This window comes from Carassius gibelio, chromosome B13, assembly GCF_023724105.1.
Source record: "Carassius gibelio isolate Cgi1373 ecotype wild population from Czech Republic chromosome B13, carGib1.2-hapl.c, whole genome shotgun sequence".
NCBI classification, from domain to species: domain Eukaryota; kingdom Metazoa; phylum Chordata; class Actinopteri; order Cypriniformes; family Cyprinidae; genus Carassius; species Carassius gibelio.
Genome location: NC_068408.1, coordinates 21655460 through 21680563, shown reverse-complemented (window position 1 = coordinate 21680563; position 25104 = coordinate 21655460). Strand labels below are relative to the sequence as shown.

The 25104-nt window shown below is 35.8% G+C and overlaps 1 protein-coding gene across 1 annotated transcript in view; it reads left to right on the top strand.

Annotated features, from left to right (window-relative positions):
* Positions 1-4319: 4319 nt before the first annotated feature.
* si:ch211-250c4.3 (uncharacterized protein LOC100535981 homolog) overlaps positions 4320-25104 on the top strand; it is a 28795-nt gene continuing 8010 nt past the window's right edge. Inside the window, exons 1-5 of the mRNA XM_052573216.1 lie at positions 4320-4671; positions 11504-12300; positions 20143-20307; positions 23653-23821; positions 24479-24609. Of these exons, the coding sequence (XP_052429176.1) occupies positions 4593-4671; positions 11504-12300; positions 20143-20307; positions 23653-23821; positions 24479-24609 (1341 nt within the window). The 5' untranslated portion in view covers positions 4320-4592. The remainder of the gene's footprint in view (positions 4672-11503; positions 12301-20142; positions 20308-23652; positions 23822-24478; positions 24610-25104) is intronic.

Below are 25104 nucleotides of genomic sequence, written 5' to 3'. Positions count from 1 at the left end.
CAATTAGGACAAGCTATTTACAAAATTGGACTTTCGCTAAATTAATGCTTCATGAAAAAGAGAAGTCATCTTCATGAATTCTGTAATTTGCATTAATGCAGTTCTGTATGAAAATGTAAATGCTGTATTGTGAATATCAAAAGTCACTTCCTAAATTAAAAAAAAAAAACATATATATACATTAAGGACACAAACATTCATTACAATTCTGAAGTAAATCTATTAAATATCCTTACAGAAAGTTATGTAAAAAGAAAAATCTATGCATATGTATATATAAGATATGAATAGGCTTTATGTTTTGCATCATAGCTCTTACTATATCTATACTATATAATATATACTACGACCCTGTATTGACCATCAGCATTTATTTGATACTTTTATATTTACTTATCGTCACACCTGCATATGAGTTGAACACAAAAGAAGATATTTTGAAGAATGTGTGTGATTTTGTATTTTTTTTCATACTAGAAGTCAGTGGGGATCAACAACTCTTTGGCTTCCAACATTTCTCAAAAAAATCTTCTTTTCTGTTCAGCAGAAGAAAGAAATTCATACAGGTTTGGAATAACACAAAGGTGAGAAAATGATGAACTATCCCTTAAAGTTTTACAGGGTTTGATTCAGAGGGGTTTTCAGGGTGGCTGGGCATGTTGAAACAAGAATTAAAGCTGACACTGACCCTCCCCTATAATTTGTAGCTCGCTCCCCCCTACAATCCACTGACCCATTTTCTCTCCCCCCTGTGATTACTCCAATAATAAGCATAATTCTAAAACAATGGGATCACACCTGTATCATGTATCGTCTTGTGATTTTCACATGATTTAGGAATCAGTGAATCAGTGTTAGTGACATCACCAGGGAAGCAAAACCAACAACTAAAGAAAATATTCAACACGTCACTGCCGCAGATCTGGAAATGATTAACTTCTCATTCTTCCACATGAACTTTATTCTACAGCAAACAATGGTATGAAAGTTACCAGAAATAAAGAACATATGTTGTTTATGTGAATCTATTTATATTCATCTTCCGTTGAAGTTCATATTATGCCAAAACGCAAGAGAAATTCAGACAGCTGACCACTTGTGTATAGAATCTGAAGTGAAATTCAATATTGTTAATTGTGGAATGATACCTTAGCATTACCTAATCGCTGTGCCCTTCCTGGCTTTGAAAAGGCCCACCTGTTCACACTTTAGTTTCCATTAGGGAAATCTCACTCCTCTGCATATTTAAACTCCAAATAGATGACGTAACAAGATCACTGTTACAACATTCCTCTCGTTTTCTTTTCAGTTCTCATTTACAAACTCTCTCTCAAGTGGACTGCCCCTGTACCTCCTTATGAGCCTTTGCGAAACTATGCGAAACACCCATGAAGCTCCAAAGCAGCATGAAATGTTCCACTACGATGCTTTTCAAAGGCAAGAGTTATATAACGATAAGAGATGCAGAACTTTAAATCTGGAGAGACAGGTGTCTGCACAATCCAAGACAAACAAGACATTGTAAAAATCACATCGGAGGTTCCCAAGTAAGCACCTTTGGCCAACCTTTCCTCATTGTTGTCCGTCCTATCTGTGTGTGCTTTCAAAAAACAACCAGATGTGTTTGTGCACAGTCTGCAGGGAACATCTCACTTGTGACTTTTCAGAGACGTGTTCCCATCATAGAACTGTTAGTAGTAGTAGTAGTAGTCATTTTATTTAATTTTAATATAGTTTAACATTTAGACATTACAATTTAATTAATTAAAATATAATACTTTATAGCAATGTAGTGTTATTTAAAAAAGTATTTCTAAAATTTGAAATGTTACACCGGGGAAAATGGTAACTGAAAAGTAACATATAAATGAACATGTATTAAGTCAAAAAAAACAACAACAAAAAAAAAAACAACAACAAAACATTTTATCACCAAATCTACTTTAAATGGGTTAAATCTTGTAATATTATGTATTTAAAAAAAGCTATTTTAAGACCTCATTAACTGAGAAATCCTGGATTATTTGTGTTTAAAAATTATTCTGGTTTCGTTGTTTCGGGAACTCTGCGTGGGGTCGGGAACTAAAAACAACATGTATACAGTTGAAAGTCAGATTTTGTGTGAAAGCATAACAAAGGTTTCTTGCAATCGAGTGGCAACTATGTAATCATATTCAACAGGCATCGCAAATCCAGGGAACCTGAGGCTTTCATGCTCTTCATTTGGTTTACAATGAGACCTCAGCATTGTCCAGGCCTGTTTGAGGTAATTACCAATTCTTAGCTTCATCTTCTAGCCCGGAGCCATCCCTAACCACTCGATAGTGTCTGTCTCCTCACTAATGTCCTCACCTGCTCTTTACCAAAACAACAGAGAACCAGAATGGCATCAGATGTCAGCAGTGTCTCAAAAAAACACACTGTATCTGTCCTCAGAGATATAATTAGGCCGTAATAAACATTAGAAAAACAAGTAAATGTGACAAATTACTGCATTGTTTTTTCCCCTCAGAACAATGGGACGCTTCATCCAATGTGTGTTTCTTTTCAATCTTGCGTTCCCTCCCACGTCTGAACTGAGGAGCGGCTGAGAAAGTCTTGCACTGTGACCGTGAAAGCTGTAGTGTGTGGGTGCATCTGAATTCCATCTCTTTCAATGAACTGAAATATTTGTGCACTTTATTATTAAACAATGAAACATGAGCTTTTTGGTTTTTAATAAAAGGATACTGGGGTTAAAAGGTCTACGATTAATATATATGTTTTGAGAGCTATTTGTTTTTGTTTTTTAGGTAAATCAGTTGTCTTTCATCTCAATGTCTGTAATATGCCCGGATTTGTTTGTCTGTTAGTGAGAAGATATTATCAATTCCATACATTTATTTTCTTTTGGCATTGTCTCAAGACAATCTTTAAATGTTGGCTTGACAAAATCTTGTCTAAAAGAAGTCCACTTTATACTTTTAAAAAGGATAATGCTTGCTTAACTGAGTGGTATTTTCAGACACTTAATACTTGTAAACTGCAATTAAATAAAAATGTATTATATTAAAATGTATACTGTGCAATTAGCTAAACTTTAAGGGATCCACTTACCGTAGTTTTCAGACTATAAGTCGCACCTGAGTATAAGTCACATCAGTCCAAAAATACGTCATGATGAGGAAAAAAAAACATATAAGTCGCACTGGACTAAAGTCGCATTTATTTAGAACCAAGAACCAAGAGAAAACATTACCGTCTACAGCCACGAGAGGGCGCTGGAGACGGTAATGTTTTCTCTTAGTTAATTTCTCTTGGTTCATGTCAAATTAATTTTGATAAATAAGTCACACCTGACTATAAGTTGCAGGACCAGCCAAACTATGAAAAAAAGTGTGACTTATAGTCCGAAAAATACGGTAATAGGACATAAGTAATTTTTTATATGTAATTTCCTGATGACTTCCTGATGAATAATAATATTATTATTTAAATATGGTAAAAGAGTATTTCCGAATGTACTGATTATCATTTATGGTAAACTAAAATATACTTTAATGCCGTTTCTATTAAAACTTGTAAGCCATCTATTTAAATATTTATAATTACACATTTTTAATCATAATTTTGCAATTTAAAATATATTTGAATTTATATGTAATATGAAATAACACAGATAAATTGTAATAAAATATTTTTAGATGCGCTTTAGTATGTTAGTCAGCACATCAAAATAAATGTACTTTAAAAATGTCAAAGGATTATCAAATGTAATATACTTTCAAATTGAAATGATTGTAAAGTGCACTTAAGTGTGTTAAGAAACACACAGCTACATAAAAATGTCTCTCTAAGTATGGTTTGGTGGCTATTTATTTCATTAAATTATCTGCCAAAGCACTACAAGTGCACATTCAATACAATTAAGTACAAATCTTTTCATGAAAATAAGGCTAAATAAATGTATAGAAAAAAAAAGTCAGACTTTTGTACAAGGAGAATGGGGATTGAGTTTCTTCAGGAATTCTGATTGTAACTTTAGGAAAGCTACTATATGTCAAATTTTAAATAACAGAACAGAGTTTGGTGGATATAGTTTGACCTCAAACCCAAGTTTGTTCAGTGACAGTATGTTGGCTTTTAATGAGGTGGATTCCTCAAGGAATGCATTCTGAGAAGAACTTCTTATTCTCTGGCAAAACACATTTTCCAACATCTCCCACTATCTCTCTCCCCCTCTCTCTACACACAAAGGTTTTCTCCGAAGTCTTTCCCCTCCCTCTATCTGTCGATCCGTCACCCCTCCTCCAGCTGCTGATGGTCCTGCTGTAGGCAGTCTGCTCGTTCTCCTCAGTGTGAGGACAGCACACACTCCTTCACAACCAGCCTCTGTCTCTCTCACACACTCCTGAACTATTCTGACAACATGCTTAAAACTGGATATACTCCAAGCAGCACACCTTTGTGGAGCATTTGAACTAATTGAGCACTTTATTCAGCAGAAAAAAACAGATCAATCAGCACTAAGGTATGAGGTGTGTTTGAATAAGCCAACAAGGAGGGTTTCTTCTTCTTGATACTGAAAACGACTGAAGTTTTGGACGTCCACCATGAGTCTTAAGAGGAGGAAACCAAGCACGGTGTTCAGCTGGCACAAGTCTTTCACCATCCTTGCCCCGTGGAGAAAAGGTAAGTGTTGTGACTCAGTCTTCTGCTTTGGATGCATGGAGTCATATTGCTTCACAGGCGCAGCTCTATGCAACACCTGGATGTGCAGCACAGGTAGTAATTTGTCTGGGGGATATTTAGAAACCTGCAATTATACTCTGAGGCGTCATCTGTTTGGTTGAACAGGGCCGGGTTATCTTCAAAAACAGTCATTTAAGCATCATCTTCACAGTTGAACTGATGTCATTTCTGTAAAGTTAGCTCACAAAGCTGAGCTCATATAGAAAACCCACAAACTTCATCCGCAAACTTTATTACATATACACAGAATGCTGTTTTTAAACTACAGTTGTTTGTGTTGCTTTGGTGTTAACTAGAAAAACATGTGGCAGAGAGCTAGGGCAGATTTGCATTTAATTAGTAAGAAATTCAAATCAAACGTCAGCTTAATGAGAGACAATTCATGAGCCATTTGGTTTGTTTTATTGTAAAAAGACAGCAGCATTTTTAGACTTCATCTTGTGCAATTGTCAAGAAACAGATTGCTCAATCAATGGATGGTTCTTGTATAAAAAAAAAAGATAATACAAATAATAATAATGCAATATATATATATATATATATATATATATATATATATATATATATATATATATATATATATATATATATATATATATTGATAGTATGTAAGGTAGTTGTTGTTGTAGTATGATCATGCATTAATATGTGCTTCATAAGTACTAATAAACTGCCAATTTTCAAGTAATAAGCAACTGTTGAATAATGGGTTGTAACAAACACACTATAACGCATATAGTAATGGACATGATTTCTCATGTGTATAATCAGTCACACTTTATTTTAGGGTCCAATTCACACTATTAAACCATTAACTATAACTTTTGCCTCAATTAACTATTTGATGCTAACTTATAGTTTATAAGGTAGTTGTTAAGTTTAGGGAACTGGGGAGGATTATGGATGTCATGCATTATATACTTTATAAGCACTAATAAACAGCCAATATGTTAATAATAGACATGCTAATAAGCAACTAGTTATCAGTGTGACTTGGATAAAGTGTTACTGTATAATCTTTAGTACAGACTGAATTAGGTCAATAAGTGGGTGTGATTTATCATAACTGCCAGTTTAGATGATTAGTATGTGTGTTATAGTGATGGAAGACAATGGGAGGAGAGTGTCACGGGTGATTCATCTTCAAGTGAGAGCATCATAAGAAACAGAGTGATACTAGAAGTGAATGTTTAAGTGGTGACAGCTTCATGAGTGAGACTCTTCTCCTCTTCTTGAGTTATATTATACGTGACTCATAACTGTAAACAGGCACAGCTGCAAATTCTTCATGCGTAAGATCAGCCAGTGTGTGAAATCAGTGACACGTGACTCAGGTAACACGGATGTGAAACTGACCTGAAGGGACAGGATGAGAGATATCGTCGTTTTGAAATTGACATTCAGACCGACAAAAACAGATGAATCGTCACTTTCAGGTTTGTAGTACTTGGCTTTTATTATGGTCACGAGTGGAACATTTTAAGTAGATCTAAGTAATCTTACAAAAAAAGTAAAAAAAAAAAAAAGAAAAGAAAATCATCAGTTTCCTCAGAAATCTACAATTTCATGGGTATTTTTCAAAGCAAATGGAGGGAGAAGAGTGGGGTGAGTCTGGCTGAAGACTTGACTGATGTTACTGCTCCCGCACATTCTTGTCTTATCCTAATGGTGTTAGATAATGTAAGACCGGCCCGTTCAGTTCACATTGATAATGCGCTTCTGGAAAGACTCCTTGGGGTCAAAACCATTGCCCTGCTGGAGCACAGAAAGAGTGCAGGGAAAATGAGAGAGACAGAGAGGTGTGAGGCACTAAAGGTCTGCTGGCTTTAGATTAGGAAGAAGGGAGAGAAAAAGGTGCACGGGTGTATTTCGCACCTCATCAAACCTGACATCTGGCCTTTGTCACCTCCTTCAGCAAAGAGGAAGAATGTTAAAGGATTTTACATTCACATTGGGAAGCCTTTGGGTTTGCCTGTAAATGATAATTTTTTTTGTAAGTTTTTGGGTGGTTGCAGGGTAATTATAGTTAACTACATAATAATAATAATTAGTTGAAATAAAATAAATCTAATTGTTCTTGTTTAATATGATTTACTAAAATAACTTAAAATAAATACATTTATACATTTAAAAACAGATAAAAAAGACAAAATCATGAAATCAATTTTGTAAAGTAAACGCAGGAAATAAAAAATAATTTAAATATAATTTATTTAAATTATATTTAATAATACAAATAATACAAATACAAAAAAAGTTTCTCTGCAAAAATAAATAAATGAAACTTCAATGCAATGTTAAAACAGCAAACAGATGAATGTTCATATGCTCTCGGGGACGTTCAGTCTGGCCACCCAAGTGTGAACAGGGATCTGACATTCTCCTGGCTATAAAAATAGAAGACCTGCTCTGACCTCTCCAGCCACAGCCACACTCACAAACACCTACAAACAACTAAATCATCAAGCAGCTTAAAATCATTTGAAAACCTAATGCCAGAACCAAAAGAGTCTGTGCTGTTGTTGTTGTTCACAGATGGCCAGTTTCCTATTCACAACTCAACTTCTATCTCCCGTTCACTAAGTTATAGTACATTGGAGGTCGTCTAAATGCTTGTGTTCCTGGAAGTAGAATTTATGGCTTTAATGGTTTTGAGTGTACAGGTTAGATGGAAAAATGATGGTATTACTGAAACAACCTGCTCACTGATCATGTCAGTTAAAGAGAGTATGACACTAATTTTGTGAAGTAAAGCCAAACTCACAAACACAGCAGTGCTGAAATGTGGTAAACATGAGTGGGTGAGGCCATATGGAGTAAACATGTTCTGGTTCAAGCTTGTAAAATCCTCACATTTCATCCCTTTGAATGTTTCTATCGATGGCCCTTAATGATTCTCACATTCTTCATCTCAAATGAATAACAGCAACATTTGGTAATTCAAGCAGACTTTCTTCTCTCTTTAAGGACAGATAATTGACAAAATATGTTTAGAGTAGTTAAGTCTCCCAGAAATTCCTCAAATTAAATATTTATTAGACTAGCCTTGAAAACATCACCATGCCCACCTGGGACATATCAGTGTGTTTTACCAAATGTATGTGCAGCTGTAAAATACACCGGAGCAGATGACTCCAGGATTCTTGAATGTGAACAGAGTATTTTATCAGCTCAAAAATGTGAGGCACTTGCCAGTTGTAGACAGTGAAAAACATTCTCTGCTGGCCCTGAAGAAAAACACTACTGCAGGTGGGACGTGACTAACAGTGCTGCCTAAAAATGACAAATAATAAATACATTCATAAATCTGCTATATAAGAAAAATAAATCATGCTTTTATTTAAAATTATTACATGAAGTGTCAAAGTTGAGTGACAAAAATGATAAATTACTGCATTAAAAACTATGAGATACCGAGCCATAATTATGAGTAAATTTGAGATAATAATTAATTATGAGATAAAAATACTAAATTTTGACAGGAATATGAATATTATGACATAAAGTCATAATTATGAGATTAAGTCGATTATGACATAGTAGGTAATAATTATGAGATAAAAGTCACTTACCACATACTACAATAATTATGACAGTAAAAGGAAATTTTTTAAATAAAAATCTAAATTTACTTACTATTACATAATTATGAGATAAAAAGTAAAAATTATATAAAAAGTAAAAATTATAACACACTAATTCATTAATTATGAGGTAAAGTCAATTATGATATACTGTCATAATTATAAGACAAAATGTCAAAATTATGACATACTAATTAGAAATTATGTTATAAAAATACAAAATCCTGAGATAAAAATAATTAAAAAAAATGATCTGAATTTTCAAAATTACAACATGTGAAGTAATTAATTATGAGATAGTCCAAACTGGCAAACTGATTAATATGAATTTATAATTCACAAAATTGACAAAATGCTGAATTAGAAATTAGAAAAAAAGGTCTTATGACATAAAATTATAATCATATGACATGTAAAAATAGACGTTTTAATGCCATTATGACTTTATCTCATAAATTAGTTATTAATTTTATATGTAATCATTTTGACTTATGTCACCATTCTGATTCACCAAGGCAGTGTTTCACAGAAGATTGACAGTTTGTAGATGTGTAGAGATTTTTGTAGTGTTGTACCTGTATTTTACTCCTGAAATAACCCCCAGTACAAATTTGCGGACTCCATAGTGATAAAGACCAGAAATATGTGGGGTTTGATTCCCGCCAACACTATCATTGACCTGTTTTTATTGTGAATGCATTATACTCTGCAGCATGAAGGACCTTAGCATTACTTACATTCCTAGCTGCCAGGGGCTAGTGAAGGCTTTTTGATCTCTCTTTACAAGCGGCCATGTCTGAGCGATGTTAATTGAAAATCCAGGGGGATTTCGATGCAGACTACTTGCTCCTACTGAGTGGCATCAAAAATATCCCACCATCAGCAGTTCTGTAGTCTCGGCTGGAGAGCACTGCTGTATGAAAGACTGACCCAATGGAGACCTGTAGAAGTAAATTAGCTAAATTATGATCAGAGGGCTCATGTAGAGGGCTCCAATTACTGTATGCTTGGCTTTCATGCTGGGACCGTTTGTATGTAATCATTGGAAAGTATCTAAGATTATGTATTTAATAGTGCTGAATGGACATTATATATATGTATTATGCTTAATATTTAAATGGCATCATGTCCACTACAGATATGTTACAGATATTAGATATATTTCTTTTTTTAAATATTTTTCTTATGTAATTTTGCTTTCGTTATGAACAAACACAATATTGTTTCTAGAAAACGTGTTGAATTACACCTGGTTACCACGAAAGAATTAGGTTAAAATCAACATCACAGCTTGATGCCTTACGAGGGAAACTTTTTCATTTAGATAAAATTGAACAATGAAGTCTATCTGAAATAGATCTTGAAAAGGTTTGTACTGGAGTCCAGGTGTTGTGTACACATGGTCCATGAGAAAGGACTGCAAAAACACAGGCACTGTTTTGAATGAGGGGGAAAACCCCTGGAGCAGCAGTAGATCTCACATAATTGAAATGCTATCAGTGTTTTCACAGTCACTATCGGATCTGGGGGAAAAATCATCACAAATTAAGTTCTAACAAAAAACATGGGTATGTTTATCATTAATAAAAGTGACATACAAAAACATAATTTAGACCTTACGAGAGAGCTGGGAATGGCTAGAGTTGTTACTATTGTTATATTTTTCAAAGCTTCATGACGTGATATTTCAGTGTATTTCATTTTCTAATTTCACGTTGTATCCCTGTGATGAGTCTGTGAAGACTAAAAGCTATTTAGAAATCTTGTTAATGTCCTCACAGTGTGTAAATTAATGAAAGCATTTCCTCTAAACATATTCTGAATAAATATCCTGTGAATCATCTACTTAACCATTTATTTCCATCCCACGGCAAGTTTCTCTTCACACCTCCTCCTGACAATCATGTTCACCATTGTTTAGCACTGTACATAAGCAAAATAATCATAATCATAAGCAAAGAGAGATTTGTGCAGGATTGTGTTCAGAAGTCCTTAATCAACATTATTTGAATTTGAAAGTGCAAGCACAGACTCTTACAATGGAGAGTGAGATTTGAAGTGAATGACACCTGAAATGTATCAGATTTCCAGTACACTGAAAGAGCTGAGCCTCATAATAGCATTAAGATAAAGCACAGCTCAAAGTTCAGAGCAAGACATGACTTTATGACTCTATAGCCCCTTTCACACTGCCATTCCGGCAAATACAGGCGTAAAGTGTTCCTGCAATTGGTCCCTGGTCGCTAGATTTTGCACTTTCACACTGCCAGTGATGACCCGGTATATGTGCGTGCTTTCACACACAAACCTTGAAGATCCCGTAACGACACGTGACATCAGCACGTGACGTGTAATGTACGAGTCGACAACACTAGGCACGATAACTCGCGTCATCACTTCGACACGGAATTAGATCTGGCTTTTGTTCACACAGCGCTCGTCCCGGGTCGAACCCCCCAATGTTACTAGGTCCCCGACCCGGGTTCAATTCGGTAATCAATTCCGGGACGTGGTTGCTTTCACACAGAAGGCGACCAGGCAATGTTCCGGAAATATTGCGGTTCCGACATGCAGTGTGAAAGGGGCTTTTGTGGACTACTGATGCTAAAGAATGCTTTATAGTGAGATAATACCTCTTCTTTTGGTACAGGGAAGTATGTCTGCATACAGATGCTTTTATAAAATTTGAATAATGAGAGCTAAAATATGCAATGGAAATTTAGATTTACTACTGCAGTCTGTAATTGGTTTGTGATTTGAAAATATTTTACATATCCCAGTTCAATGATTAGACACAATTATAAATCCAGAAGTTGGCTGATTTCCCAGGGAAGTGGAAACATTGTTGCTCTTGTGGTGATATGAAAATATTAAACCAGTTTGAAAATAAAAATTATTTTCCCAACTCCATCTGGTGGTAGTTGCACAGAAAATATACAGTTCAAATGAATACATTTTTGAACAAATTTATGATTTGAAAATTACATGTTCCTGTGGCTCGGTGGTAGAGCATTGTGTTAACAGCACAAAAGGTAATGGGTTCAACTCCCAGGGAACACACAAAATAAATAAACTAAATAATAGCCTGAATGCACTGTAAGTCGCTTAGGATCATAGTGTCTGCTAAATGTACATTTTATATTGTGAAAGTATAAAATGACTCAAATCTCTTTCTGTTTGTTCTGCAGGCAAAGGGGATATTGTTTTGGATAATGATGTTGTGCTGACAAAAATGAAGCTCCTCAACAATGTCCCTGAGAAACTGCTTAATGTTGAGGATTCCATTTCAACCATCTCCATTTCAATGTCTGAGCAGGATAACACAGAACCTCTCCAAGCTGATGAGGTGATCTCTGTCCACAGCACTGCTCCTGAGACAACTGTGCCTGAACCAAAAACAGACTATCTATCTTCTATATTTGTAGATTCTGAACTTCCAAGATTGTATAAATTTGAATCTGAGGACTCTGGGGTAGAAATGACAAGTGGGGCAACGTCTCCATCCACCCCAACTGGTTCAGAGCAAAGCTTTGTGGTCCACAGTAGGGAGTCTTCATGTGACTCTGGCAACCTGAACTCTCTTGTACCTGCTGACAATCCTCTTGAAGACAGTTCAGTCTTCTTAGAAACTGAACAAACGTCTTTTAAATGTGCTAAACAAGACACTCTTACCATCCTGGGAGACAGAACAGAGGAAGAGAATGTTGATGATGATTTAATAGACATCATAGCAGATTCAGAGAGGTCCAAGGACAGAACCCTGAGGAATACCATGGAGGACTGTAAAGATGCCATTGAAATCATGGAAGCACAGGAGGAAATAACAGACACTGCAATGGCTGAGGACACAATGTCAATGAGTCAGTGTTCTATAGAAGCTTATGATGGCAAAACTGGACCTGAATTTCATCAACGGCCTTTGAGGAAAAGTACAACTAGTGACAGTCTGGATGAGTACATGGAAGAGTGCTGCAGGCTAAGCGAGGTAATCAACAGTTTACATTCTTTTGTTGTTATTTACTTGACGTCATAGTGTTACATCTTTTATATAATCAACAATGGTCAGTCTTATTGCAAATATTTAAATGTGATATAAACAAGAACATTATTATGTTTTTTCCTCACTTCTATGCATCACACAGCATTTATTGGAATGGCAACATTAATAAAAATAAAAAAAATCCTAATGAAAAAATATCAAAAACAAGGCATGCACTATATATATAAATCATTTTCTAAATCTGTACTTTACATATTTGGTATATTAAAATATATATGATTTTATTTTATTTTTTTTAAATCTTTTTTAATGACTTTATCCAAGTTTATGCATAAAATAAGAAAAAAACATGCAACTGATATGTAGAAATGTATATAAAATCGAAGTAAACATTTCACAGAATGTTTACCTATTTTTAATGGAAAGCGAGGCCAAAATGCTGATCAATACCTGTTTATATTTTTGCAGTGCGATCAAGAGACAAGCAGTGTAAATAGTAACTTTGAAATTAAGTTTCAGAGATACATTTCTAAATATATGAGTGAAATACTCTTCCTGTCGATAAAAATCACAATGATTGTTTACCAATATTAAACATAGCATAATCTAAAAAACACCAATAGAAAAAGCTTATTAAAGATTGAGAAATATGCAGGATTTTTTATTTTTTATTTATCCTAATTGCATTAAGAGATGTCTTAAGAGTGTCAGACTGAAACACACATTGTCAACCTGGTAAAATTAATAGCTTCTGTTTACAGTTTAGAAGAACACACACATCCTTTCTCATTAGTTATAATGACGGTCTTTCTGCAACTTGACGTCATCAGCTCATCACTGAATGTCCATACAGTGACTAAAAAGGAAAACAGGATAAATGTTTTCCTGTGAGCAATGCTTCCGTAGTTTTTCCCCCCTAAAGAAATGGCTTCTTTCAGCTTTTTGCCTCTGAAATGAAAATGCACATGGAACACCTCAGCTTGCTGCCAAGCAGCAAACCGTTTTAATATTTATATGAATATTTTTGACATATCTCATCATGCTTTCCATTTTAGAATACTGATCCAGGTAATCAGTAGTTTATAAATATTAATTATTTGTAATACTTGAGTCATTACTTGCCTTTTGTTTTGGAGCTATCTTCTCATATGATCTTCTCATGGGGCAAACAGGAAGTAAACTGCTCTGGTCATGTGTCAGTTTGCACTAAACATGTGAAACTGCATATAATTGAGTCCCTTTATTTTTGTTCTTCCATATTTGCAGAAAATGCACTATAACACAGGCAGTCAATTTTTTTTTTACAGCTTTAGACATGAAAACCTTGTTTACTGTCACTATTGTGGCCAGTGGGATTAAATTTAATTATACATTATGCATAATTTGCATTAATTACAAACCTGTATCTAGCAGCAAAAAAAGTAGTTACTGATTAGCTAATAGTGAACTACCACGTTCAACTGTGCACTATTGCTTTCTAAATCATTAATCAGAGTTTCTTGTTATTCAATAGTAGAATGTTAAAAGTGCATTAGTCATTTGTTCCTATGTAATTATTTTTTAACGATGGAGCAGTATTCTAAAGTGTTACCCATATTTTAACAAACTATTGTTTCTGTCCAAAATACAAGTTCTTTTGGATTTGAATAAAGAATATTATTAAATATAAATAAATACTGAGTTCATTAAAATGTAATGAATTATGTTCAGACCATGCTGCTTTGTTTTAGAGATACTCAAATCAAAAGCTTGTGTTTGCATTTTCAGTGTTTGGTTTCTAAATGTGTCTTAAATTCCTTTTAAACTCTGAGCAGCCAACAATTCACCACACAAACACGCTGTGGTTGGCATAAACCATGTTTATCCTTGTTACATGGGAACAAGTATTTAACATAGTCTGAGTCACATTTTACCTTTATAGTTTTTTCCCATGGGTTTTAATGATGAAGGCAAAACACTGGCAAGTAGGCCTATGTAGTCATCATAGCATTTTTTTCTCTGGATTATGCTTTCTGCTAGCCAATAATAACCCATCTTTAATTTTTGTGTCACACACCAGTTGAGAACTGTTTCGTTTGTATTAACAAATGCAGTTCATGCTTTGAATGCAATCTTTTAGGGACTGTGGCATCTATGTGGTGCATCTTATTATGTAATTGCTGATAACCACTGCAGCCATAAAAGCTCAATGAGTGAGATTGTGTGTTGGAGTACAGTATACTGAGAGATCAGAGGATGTAGAGCGGGATACGCTACAGATCTCTTCCCTTTTAATGCGGCCGCCACATCACACAGCACCTGTTCATCTGTGTTGAGAGAGCATGCAGATGGCAGCAGCGATTACAGCTGGAACAGCCAATGCCTCTCATCTGGACTGTGTCCCTCGGTCGGCCATACTCGTCCAAGCCTCCCTGGATGCATCAAACAGGTGTCAAATAGCTCAAATTACTCACATATTTAGCCAAATAATGCCTCTTTGATAGCTCCTAGGTCTTATGGTGGTCAGTGACTGGACGTTTTTTGACGAATGGTGGACTTTATGGGAGCTACGATGACAGGTTGCCGGTGCGGTAAACTCGGCCATCATCATCACCTGTCACCAAAGCTAATAAGAAAATTCCCTCGCCTGTTAAATGGAGCTCTGTGGCCTGAGGAAGAGGATATTGAAAAGGGACCATGAGCTTTTTTCCCATCCGCTTCAAACATGGCGACTTCAAAGGACCTCTCTCCCTCTCATTTCTAATCTGATTTGTTCCCAACTTATGAGGGTAGGAAGATTTAAATGTACAGCAGGCGTATGCCAATCATAACAGACTGATTGAATACTCTTTTTTTCATAACTTCTGTATTGATTTGTGGGGGAAAATCTACAGAATGGATTCAAACAGAGTAAATGTGTTAAATGGAGCTGAGAGTACTATGTTTTGTAAGAAGATAGTTAGTCTAAATTCGTTTATCATTAAATTTCTGTATTTTGGACTCCATTGAAGAGAATCATATCCCTGTTAAAAACAAGCATATGCAGTTGCTGGCTTGAGCTGTTCACAAAAATAAAAAATGTTCTTTGTAAATTTTGTTTCAAACTAAACATTGAATAGAACCAGATACATATTCACACACTTATTACTTTTTACAGACTTAATATACTTACATTTAAGAATATATAAGTGTAAAAGTCTAAGAATATGCAAACTATATATATTTCCAGACAATATATATTTCCAGACATGTTATTTGAAAATGTTATTATTTTCTAGTTATTATTCTTGTTAAATGCAGTTAGTTGAATAATTTTTCCCTATTTTAGTAGGATTTAAGTACATTATATATATATATATAGCATTCATGGTAAACTAAAACAGTTTGTCATTTGTATTCATGTCATGATTATATTTGTAATTACAGATTTAATATTTTCTTTGATTGTAATTTTGATACTCTACAATTAAAATTATAAGTAATTTCCATGTACTTCGGTATGATAGACAACACATCAAAATATGTGTACTTTATAGTCTGACAAAATATTATTAAAATATAGTAATTTAGTTTAAAATAATACTTTTAATTTGACATTATAATGAAAAGGACTTTTTAAAAGTCTACTTAAGTGTGTTAAGAAACCATTATGAAAGTCACGTTTTAAGTATACATTATATAACATTATCTGCAAGTAAATTTTGTTTTAAATATACTTTTAAGATTTGATGTACACTACAAGTTCACATTGAGTACGATTAAACTCGAATCTTTTACACACAGGCAGGGATGAAAAGCTTTCCGTTAACAGGACTTTTTTCAGTTAGATTTTTTTCTTCATTAGACAAAGTAAACTGACTGAACAATATTATAGAGGCTAATGTCTCCAGCCGCCACACCACACATTTCGAGCAGATGCCGAAACATGTCATGGTTGCAGTTCATAACTCCTTTGTACAGCCATTTCTCAGAACTCTTTTAATTTATTATAGATTGATGAAAGCTCAATCAAATTAGCCAAAATGGGCCTGAACAGTCAGATACTGGTCAGTGAATAAGCAGACTGTAGAAATGTAGCCTATCACAGGCTCATTCGCAATATTTAAAAATGGATTTGGGAATTCTACAAAAAAACGTTTGAGTGTTAATCAAATGCATGTGCTTGGCTGGTTGTCAGCTAGCCTGCATATGTGAGTCACTCTATAAGTGGGTCTATGAGACTTTAAAAGCATTTTTGAGTCCGAGTTGATGGATGCGAAGCAGAGGAAAATATGGTGTCAGGGAGGAATGAAAACTGCGTAATTGCTGTTGCCCTTATTGCCCCCCTCAGCAACCCCCAGGACGGCTAGAGTTGAATTCCTCAGCTGTAACAAGTAAACAGTCATAAAGCGAATATTTCAAGAGTGTGAGGCTTTAATCTAGTGATAGATGAGGCATGAAGACCGACGCTGTGTGCACCATATCCAGCCTCAAACATTTGGCTGACACCCCGAAATGTGATGTAACGGGTCGTGACACTTGAACGATTTTCAATGGCTTTTAGATACACAGAAAAACACAGAATATCAACACATCTTCTTGGTCTAGCAGGACGTCTTTGGATAAATACACAAAGCTTGTTTTCATATCAGCCAACAATATTAGTTCTCAGTTTTGCTTTAGGCTTATAACTGCCAGTACAATAAATGAAAATATAGTGCTAACTTCAAGAGGAACACAAGCTCTGTTTCTCTCCCAGGGTCACCTGAGGTCATAGTGTGGGGTGATAATAGGACATAGGATTTGGAGTAATCAACTGAATCTAAAGAAATCTATGTGTTTTGTATTGTCTTACAGTGATCCGATGTTTTTTTTTTATCAATTCTAATATATAAAAAAGAATAAAAAAGGTGTCAAGGTGTATAATGAGCACACAAAGAAGAAGATGAATGTAAACGGTTTTTAATCAATCCACACAGAAAGTATCCAAAGAAGGCAGGCAGGTAACACACGCATAACTCAACATTAACACTGGATGAGGGAACACAGGACAGAATAGAACTAAATACACAGGCAAACGAGGAAAAACTAACAAGACACAGGTGAGATTAATGACACAATCAGACATGGGGGGAAACTATAGGTCATGAGGGAAGAAAACACAACAAACAGTCCTGGGATGTGACAAAGGGTTCGTTCTAACTAAACATAAAATGAAAATGGGAAAAATATAAATAAATACACAAAATAAATTTCACAATATGAATACATTCTACATGAATATATAAAAAAAAAACGGATGTAGCACTGCAATGATGGCATATAGGGCTAAGTGATATATAAAATATTCCTAATATCTTTGAGGATAATAAGGTTGAAAATTGTTTGATACTGTCTTCATGTCTCTGGTCTGCCATGGTTTTAAAATCATGGCATGGTTTTAAAATCATGGCAGACCCTCCCACCCCCCACCCCATGTAAAGCCCTTTGAGTACCAAGAAAAACGCAATATACATGTAACATTATTATTAGGTTTTCAGAGGAGTTATACATAATTTGTTAAGCACATAAAATGTGTAAATGCATACATACATTTATTGAAAATGCATTAAAACCTTATGTTATAGGCACCATTTTTAATGTTCTTGTCAGGATTTAAGACGATAGAAATTCCTCTATAAAACACCTTTTTCTATATCTTTAAATACAGCCCACATATGGTTCCTCATTCCTCTCCACTAAGTCATGCTTTATAACTCACCCAGTGAATATTTCAAATAATACAGGATTATTTTCTCAGACACGCCTGAATGGCTTTATAATATATTCCCTCACATTTGGAAATACAGAGCTTATGTAATTAGAAAAATATTGTTCTTGCAATTCAACCCAGAGGCATATGCATAATTGTTTTCCTCAGTTTATTTTGATCTTCAGTGTTTGGTTGAAAAACCACATCCTCACAGCACAGAGAGCTAAAATCCACCCACCCACACCATCAATTCAATATCAATAACCACAATGTCACATGTAAGTGTTAACAGCTTTATAGAAAATGATCTCCATGTTTTCTTTTTTTGTATAGGACAACATTCCCCACTTTGTTTCTGTGTCTGTGAAGAAATGCACGTGAGAAACCCAGGTTCTTTCACATTGAGGGGAGAAGGAGGGGGAGGAAGGGAGTGGGGCTTTCCCAAACTTTTGTGTCTTCCCTTCTCCTGGGTCACTGGGGATCCTAGGCAGAGGAAGCAGATAAGATCTGGCATGTTTCTGCATTCATAAAGGCCTAACAAAGATTCTTTCCTTTAGTTACCCAACATCAAGCTGGTTGTTGTTTTATGAGATAACACCTGGTATGTGCCACCTGTCCAGCTTCCAATAAATGAGAGAAAGACTAGTTCATTCACATGATCTAAACAATTCTAAGCCTGAAAGAGCCTCAAAGGGGTTTCTTACCAAACAAGCATCTCGCTTACACAGCATTTTTTGTTTTTTATTATTGACAGAAGTTAAGAAATTATATGCAATTCTTGGTCAAATCCAATATGGATTAGCTTTTTTCTTATAGCGTACTATAACTTACCTTACTCAACATATGAATAATCCCAATGTCAGAGAATGGCTTTACTTTAAACAAAGCCCTTCTATCATTTTTTTGTATATGTTTTGTGAGTTGGACATTAGGATAAAATAAAATAAAATAAAGAATCATCTTATATGACCCATTTAAAGCAATAATGGAAGTTTGATGGAAGTGCAAGGTCAGAAAAGCATGAGAAAAGCTCACGGTCAAGTGACCTGCTGAGGATCTCACACTCTGTGTGAGGAAGTGAGTGATGTCAGCTCCTAGTATTTCATCTCTCCGTCATGTCCTCTATTGTTCAGCTTCTGGGTTTCTCTTAATGCTGGGCTTTGGGACTGGATTGGACATAAGTGGCACGGAAAAGCTTTCGGAGGGAAAAAGCCAGAGACCTGAACTCACATCCTGCTTTTGTTGGGACACTTTTAGGAATGTTGATGATTGTATAAATATTTGTTCAAAATTTCCTTTGGATCTTTTGAAAAACGTGAGCATCTGCAGCTTTACAACCAAAGATGGAGGATGATTCAACAAATAAACTATAGCACCTAACACGTTTCCCACCAATCATTCACGCCTTCAAACAGCTAATCTTCATTTTCTAATGCAGTTTGTCAAGCTTTCATTTGAAAAATTGGGGTGCAAGCATACAAGACTATATTTGAATTTTGGGATTTGTTTTTATAAATCAAATTCATTACATAACAGTATTAGTCTTGGTTGAAATAAATGATGTACAGTGGTCTAATGATATCTGATTTCCAAGAATGCGTCAGATTGTTTAATGAAAGGCAGCGGAGTAGTTGGCAAACTGCATTGTCTAAATGTGTTTCGAGAGAAGTAATAAATCCCATTAAGACTTCCAGAGAGATGGTAAAAATACTTGTAGTGTTAAATGACGGGAGGAGATCATGGTGCTGCCACCATTAGTTTGTGAACCTCAGATCCACCTGAACACATGCTGTCATGCTCCTGGAATGAACTGTAGGAGCCTTGGCTTTGCTCTGTGCTCATTAGCACGTCAAATGAGTCATTGGCTTTCAAACAATAGGATGCAGTTCACACTGTTCTTGTTGGCTTGATCCACAAACATTGCTTAACCCCCTATGGTGTACATAAACATCTCCAGTAATCCCTTTATTTAGAACCAACCTATTGTCCAGAGAGGGGTGGGGGTCTTTCCCCAAAGGTGCAGTCCTAGTGTCAAGTGTGAATGTTTACAGCCCCCTTTGTTTGGTGTTATTATGAAAACTAAAATGATTTTGTCTCTGTTTTTTCTTGACAACCAGGTGAACCAAGCCAATCAGTCCAACCCTCTGGGCTCTGGACTGGGGTACCTAGAGCACATCTGCCAACTTATAGAGAAGATCGGACAGCTACAGGAACACAACCTTCGACTACAGAAACTGATCTGTGGCCTGCAGAAGGAAGGCCGAGTGATCAAGACTAAAGAGGTATCAATCCCAGCATTAGTCTTTATGAGTTTACCTCAAGGATGTCCAGTCCTACTCCTGAGTGCTGCAGAGTTTAGCTCCAGTACTGTTGAAACACACCTGAATCAGCTAAACAAGTTGTTCAGGAGCACTAGAAATATTTAGTTAAGTAGGTTGTAGCTACATTCTGCAGAAAAGTGGTCCTCCAGAAGGAGGTATGGGAGCCCCGGCTTACCTGATTCATATACTTATGTAGATGAAGATTTGGAAACACATCATAATTCTGAATCTGAAATTGATTAAAGGCACTGATGTAGGTCTGAGTATGAAAGATGACGTCTTGGATTTATGATTTGTTGTGGGTTAAACCCTATATTGATGCCTAGGGCCAGGGATTATTGGTTCATACTTTGTCAGTTTAAATCCAGCTGGTTTTAATGGGGGTTAGTGTTTTTGATCAAGATGGATAAAAGTGTATTTAATAAATAGAGCTGCAGGGTTCAGCTGTTTCCGACCTGTACGCAGATGGGGTATTCATTTCAAAGAACGTGATGTCCCCTCACATGGATTTTGTTTGTTTTTATGTGTCCCGTGTTGACACTATTCAGGACAAAAGTCTTTTCCTGTGTCTTTGTTTTGTAGGCCATTGAGAGAAAATCACTCAGGCATGAAATATATTTTGTTTGGTTATAGATGGGATTGAAAAGCAGATGGACATTGACATATACTTAACAAAAATAAATATGCAAAAATAAAAATGCTGGTAAGCAGAAATTATTATGTCATTTAGTTACTGCAAAATGCCAAAATGAGAAGGAATTCTGGTTAATCATAAAGTTTTTCAGATTAAGTTAACAACGTGCAACCCATAAAAATCTGAACTCAGCACTGCGTCTTTGTTTTCCCATCTGAGAACAAGACGGTCCATCTGGCTTGAATGTTATCAGCCCTAAACCACAGGAAAAATAAAAACATGTTTTACAATGTTTTGTGAAGTCATGGGTGTTTTTTTCTAACGTGACCTTTGTTTTTCCCTTTGGATTTGAACAGATCCAAAATTAGAAATTCCAAAATGTTGAGGCTAAAGGGAACTTATCTTTGTTAAAAGCGAATACAGGTAAAAAAAAAAAAGAAGAAAATCTACTCCTAGAACACTTCTCATTTCTATTAATGTTCACTGAAAACGCCCTCAAATTTTTTTACATTCAGTTATTAAGCTAAAGTTAAGTATTGTCATGTAAAATCAGTATTAAAACAGGCTTCTTTTAAGAACTGCTCACTGAAAGTTTCTTTTGGGAAACTTGGGGAAGAATAGTTCTTATATTGTACAAATTCCTTTTTGGAATCTTTATTTTTAATATCATTTTTGAACCTATATTTCTTCTGCCCCAGTTCTCCCGCTGCTCTTGTCCTTTGCTTACTAACTAAAGGCTGTGGAATTATATTGTGTAGACATCTTCCTGGCCTCTGGTCTCTGTGCTGTTGAATGAGAACAGTTTTGTTCATGGTTTTTCAGAGAGTCATCTCTAAACTGGCTCTGTCAGTTCGGGCCCTGGGGCCAGAAAAGACTTCCACGGTCACAGTGAGTGAGCTCAGTGGGAGCCTGCTTTTCAAAGTTATCAAAGAAAACAAGAGAGAAAGACAGGCAATTTAAAAAAAAAAAAAAAAAAAGGTCTTTCTTTACAGAAACCAAACATAGGTTCTGAATAAGAACTGAGTGTATTCATTTAAAATACTGGAAGTGAATGATTCTGACAACATTCAGTCCTGTAACACTATGCAAGCATGACAGTAAAGACAATAAATAGACAAGACAACTTTATATTGCGTTGTCCCCAGAGGTTACACATGACAAATATACAGCGTGATTTTTGAAATGGTCAAAAAGACTTAAAGAGTTTCATGATGGTGTATAAACATTTTGATTTGTTGCAAATTCAAATGAATTTGTACGTATCTGCTCTCAACCTCTGGGGAGCTTTAAACAAAGATTGTATACAAATCATGCATTTTATTTTTATAAAATTGCACACTTTAGTTTGAGATCAGGTTGATAAAATCTCTTCAGGTTGATAAAATCTTAAACTTAATGATCTCTTAGAATCAGACATTATTTGTTATAATATATATAATGATAATTGTTTATGTTATCGTCGAGCAAAAAAATACAATATAAAAAAAAAAGATCAGTGGATCCAGTATGTTGAATCATTTATTCCTTATAATTCCAAACAGAAAAACTATGACACAAAGGAATATTCTGTGGACCACCCTTCTTGAACTCCCTGGGACTTTTAAAGATTCTCTGGGCTGTGTGTGTCTTTGGAGAAAGAGCAACAGGCAGCAACATGCTGTTACACACATCAAAAGGCAGGGAAACTCCTGAAACATGCCCAAGTCTCCACTATAATGAACCAAGCTGTCTCGCCAGTCTCCTCCATGACTGTTTTACCCACCCGCCCAAAACCCTCACAGCACGCTTTCATCTGTACTCATAAAAGCATTCAGAACTCAGACAATATGCAGTTACCACCACTGTAGTGTCCTCTGTCTCTCTTGTTAGTTCTACACCCTGATCTCCTCAGTTATCAGCCACGACCGATCCAATGAACAGATACGCTCCATCACATCAGGTCGAAGCATCTGGTGTTTTGGGACATTTAAGATGAATTCTTTCATCTTCCGTCCATGTTCAGCGCATATGCTTCTTTCTATTCAAAAACATAAAATCCTTAACAAACAGCATCCGCATTGGCATCATCACCTCATCAGTCAGACAGTGTTTACCACGCAGATACTAATGTAATGGAACTAAGAGGATAATCTTGGATAAACAGAGATTTGGTTAGCGTCTTATCACTCTGACTGACAAGAAACACTGCCATGTTATTTCCAAAGGTCAGGGCAACTTTTAAAGTGCATTTTAATACACAGTATTCAAAATACAAGTCATATCTACTACACTCTACATTTGGTTGGGAGGCGAATAGTGCAACAACAACAAGAATAATTGGTGGAAATGACACTAGCAGATTTCAGCTGTTCAGGTGGTCCGAGCGATGATGTGTGATACATGAGGAAAAAGCTTAAAATAGTGACCCAGATAAAGACTGAATTTCCCACTGGAAAAGCAATTGAGGGTCATTTTGATTTTGTCTCGATTATAATTGAGTTAAATATTCCCCACAGGAATGAAAAATCACTGTGTCTTTATTATTTGAATTGTTTGTCCTAGAGAAAAACAGAATAAAATAGAGAGCAAATGAGGACTCTTGTTTCTTAATATGAACTCAAACCTTCTCATTTTTTAAATACCTAATTATCCGAGTTGCTATCTGCACTAATAATTCCAACTAACTTTTTCAGGACTTCTTCATGCAGCACTGTAGCTGTGGAGCAGCTAGCTTGGCCTTCCAAGAGCTCAAGAGACACTTTCGGAGTGACCACTACAGCCTGACGGCATCAAGCGGCACACTGTCTGACCTCAGCACGATCCCTGAGGTCACGCGCACCCCCCTCAGGGCAGCCACGAGAGGTCAGTACGCAAACACACCTGCAGTCACACACTTAGTGCTAAGATTAATCTGTGTTTACACTGGCTGGAGCCCCTATTGAAAAAAACCCTACTGTTTGTAAGGCATGGAGCAGGCTTATCTATGCTTATCTGATAAGGGAATGAATTTTATAAACACATAATAAAAAATAAAAAAATGAATTCAAGTTCAAGACAAACTTTGAATGTTGGTTTTAAAAAAAGCCATGCCTGAACGTTGAAAAATGTTTTCAAGTTTGAAGAGTATATGAGAATATATAAATAGACAGACAGAACAATCAATAGATGGATAGACAGATAAACAGATTAACCCCTTACTGCGTTGCACGTAGACATGTTTTTCCTGGTTGCTTTTCTTCATCTCATGTTCCATCAGGTGGGTGGGCAGCCAAACATTAGTCTCTGGAGAAATGGGAAATGAATCCTTCAGCTATAAGGCGGAATTTCTGGAATTCCATATAGAGAGAGGAAACATATCTCAGGGATTTTTGGTGGGCAGTGTACAGTGTGTATACAAACCACACCCATCAGAGAGTCTAGAGTTTAGTCATGGATAAGATAACACATTTATAATAGTTTATGAACACTCCTCACAGTGTCTTTTGATGATAACAAAACGGCATCTTTTATTTTGGACAGATGGGGATGACATGGGCTGCCAACCTGCTCTTCCTGTTTGGAGGAGGGGTCTGAATCGAAGGAGCTACACAGAGGGAGAGGCCAAGTACCTGAGTGACAGTGCAGAGGTCCTCTCCGCTCCTCACAGACAGGTGGGTCAATCAAATATCAACACACACTGACTCAATCCGGCAAACACTCAGAGGAAGCAGAATTACAGCCAATGTTTGGTCAAGCCTCTCTGTCTCACACATCACAATACATTTACTCATCACATTATTCTAAATTCCTTGAAGCTGACTCAAAAGAAAATGAAAAATGAAGCTGTCAGGAATGGAAGAAGAGCCTGTTAAAACTGTTAGTCATATTATTAGGTTACGATTATGATTATTCAGCTGGCAAAATATTCCACTCGACAAAGAAACTCTAAACTTTGCATACATACTAATAATCATATAGTCATCCATTTTTTGGATGAGACGTTAAACCGTGGTCCTGGCTCTCTGTGGTCATTAAAAATCCCAGGATGGCCTTCGAAAAAGAGCAGGGGTGTAACCCTTCATCCTGACCAAAATTACCCATTGGGCTTTGACCATCATGTCCTCCTAACAATCCCAATACACTGATTGGCTTCATAATTATGGGAA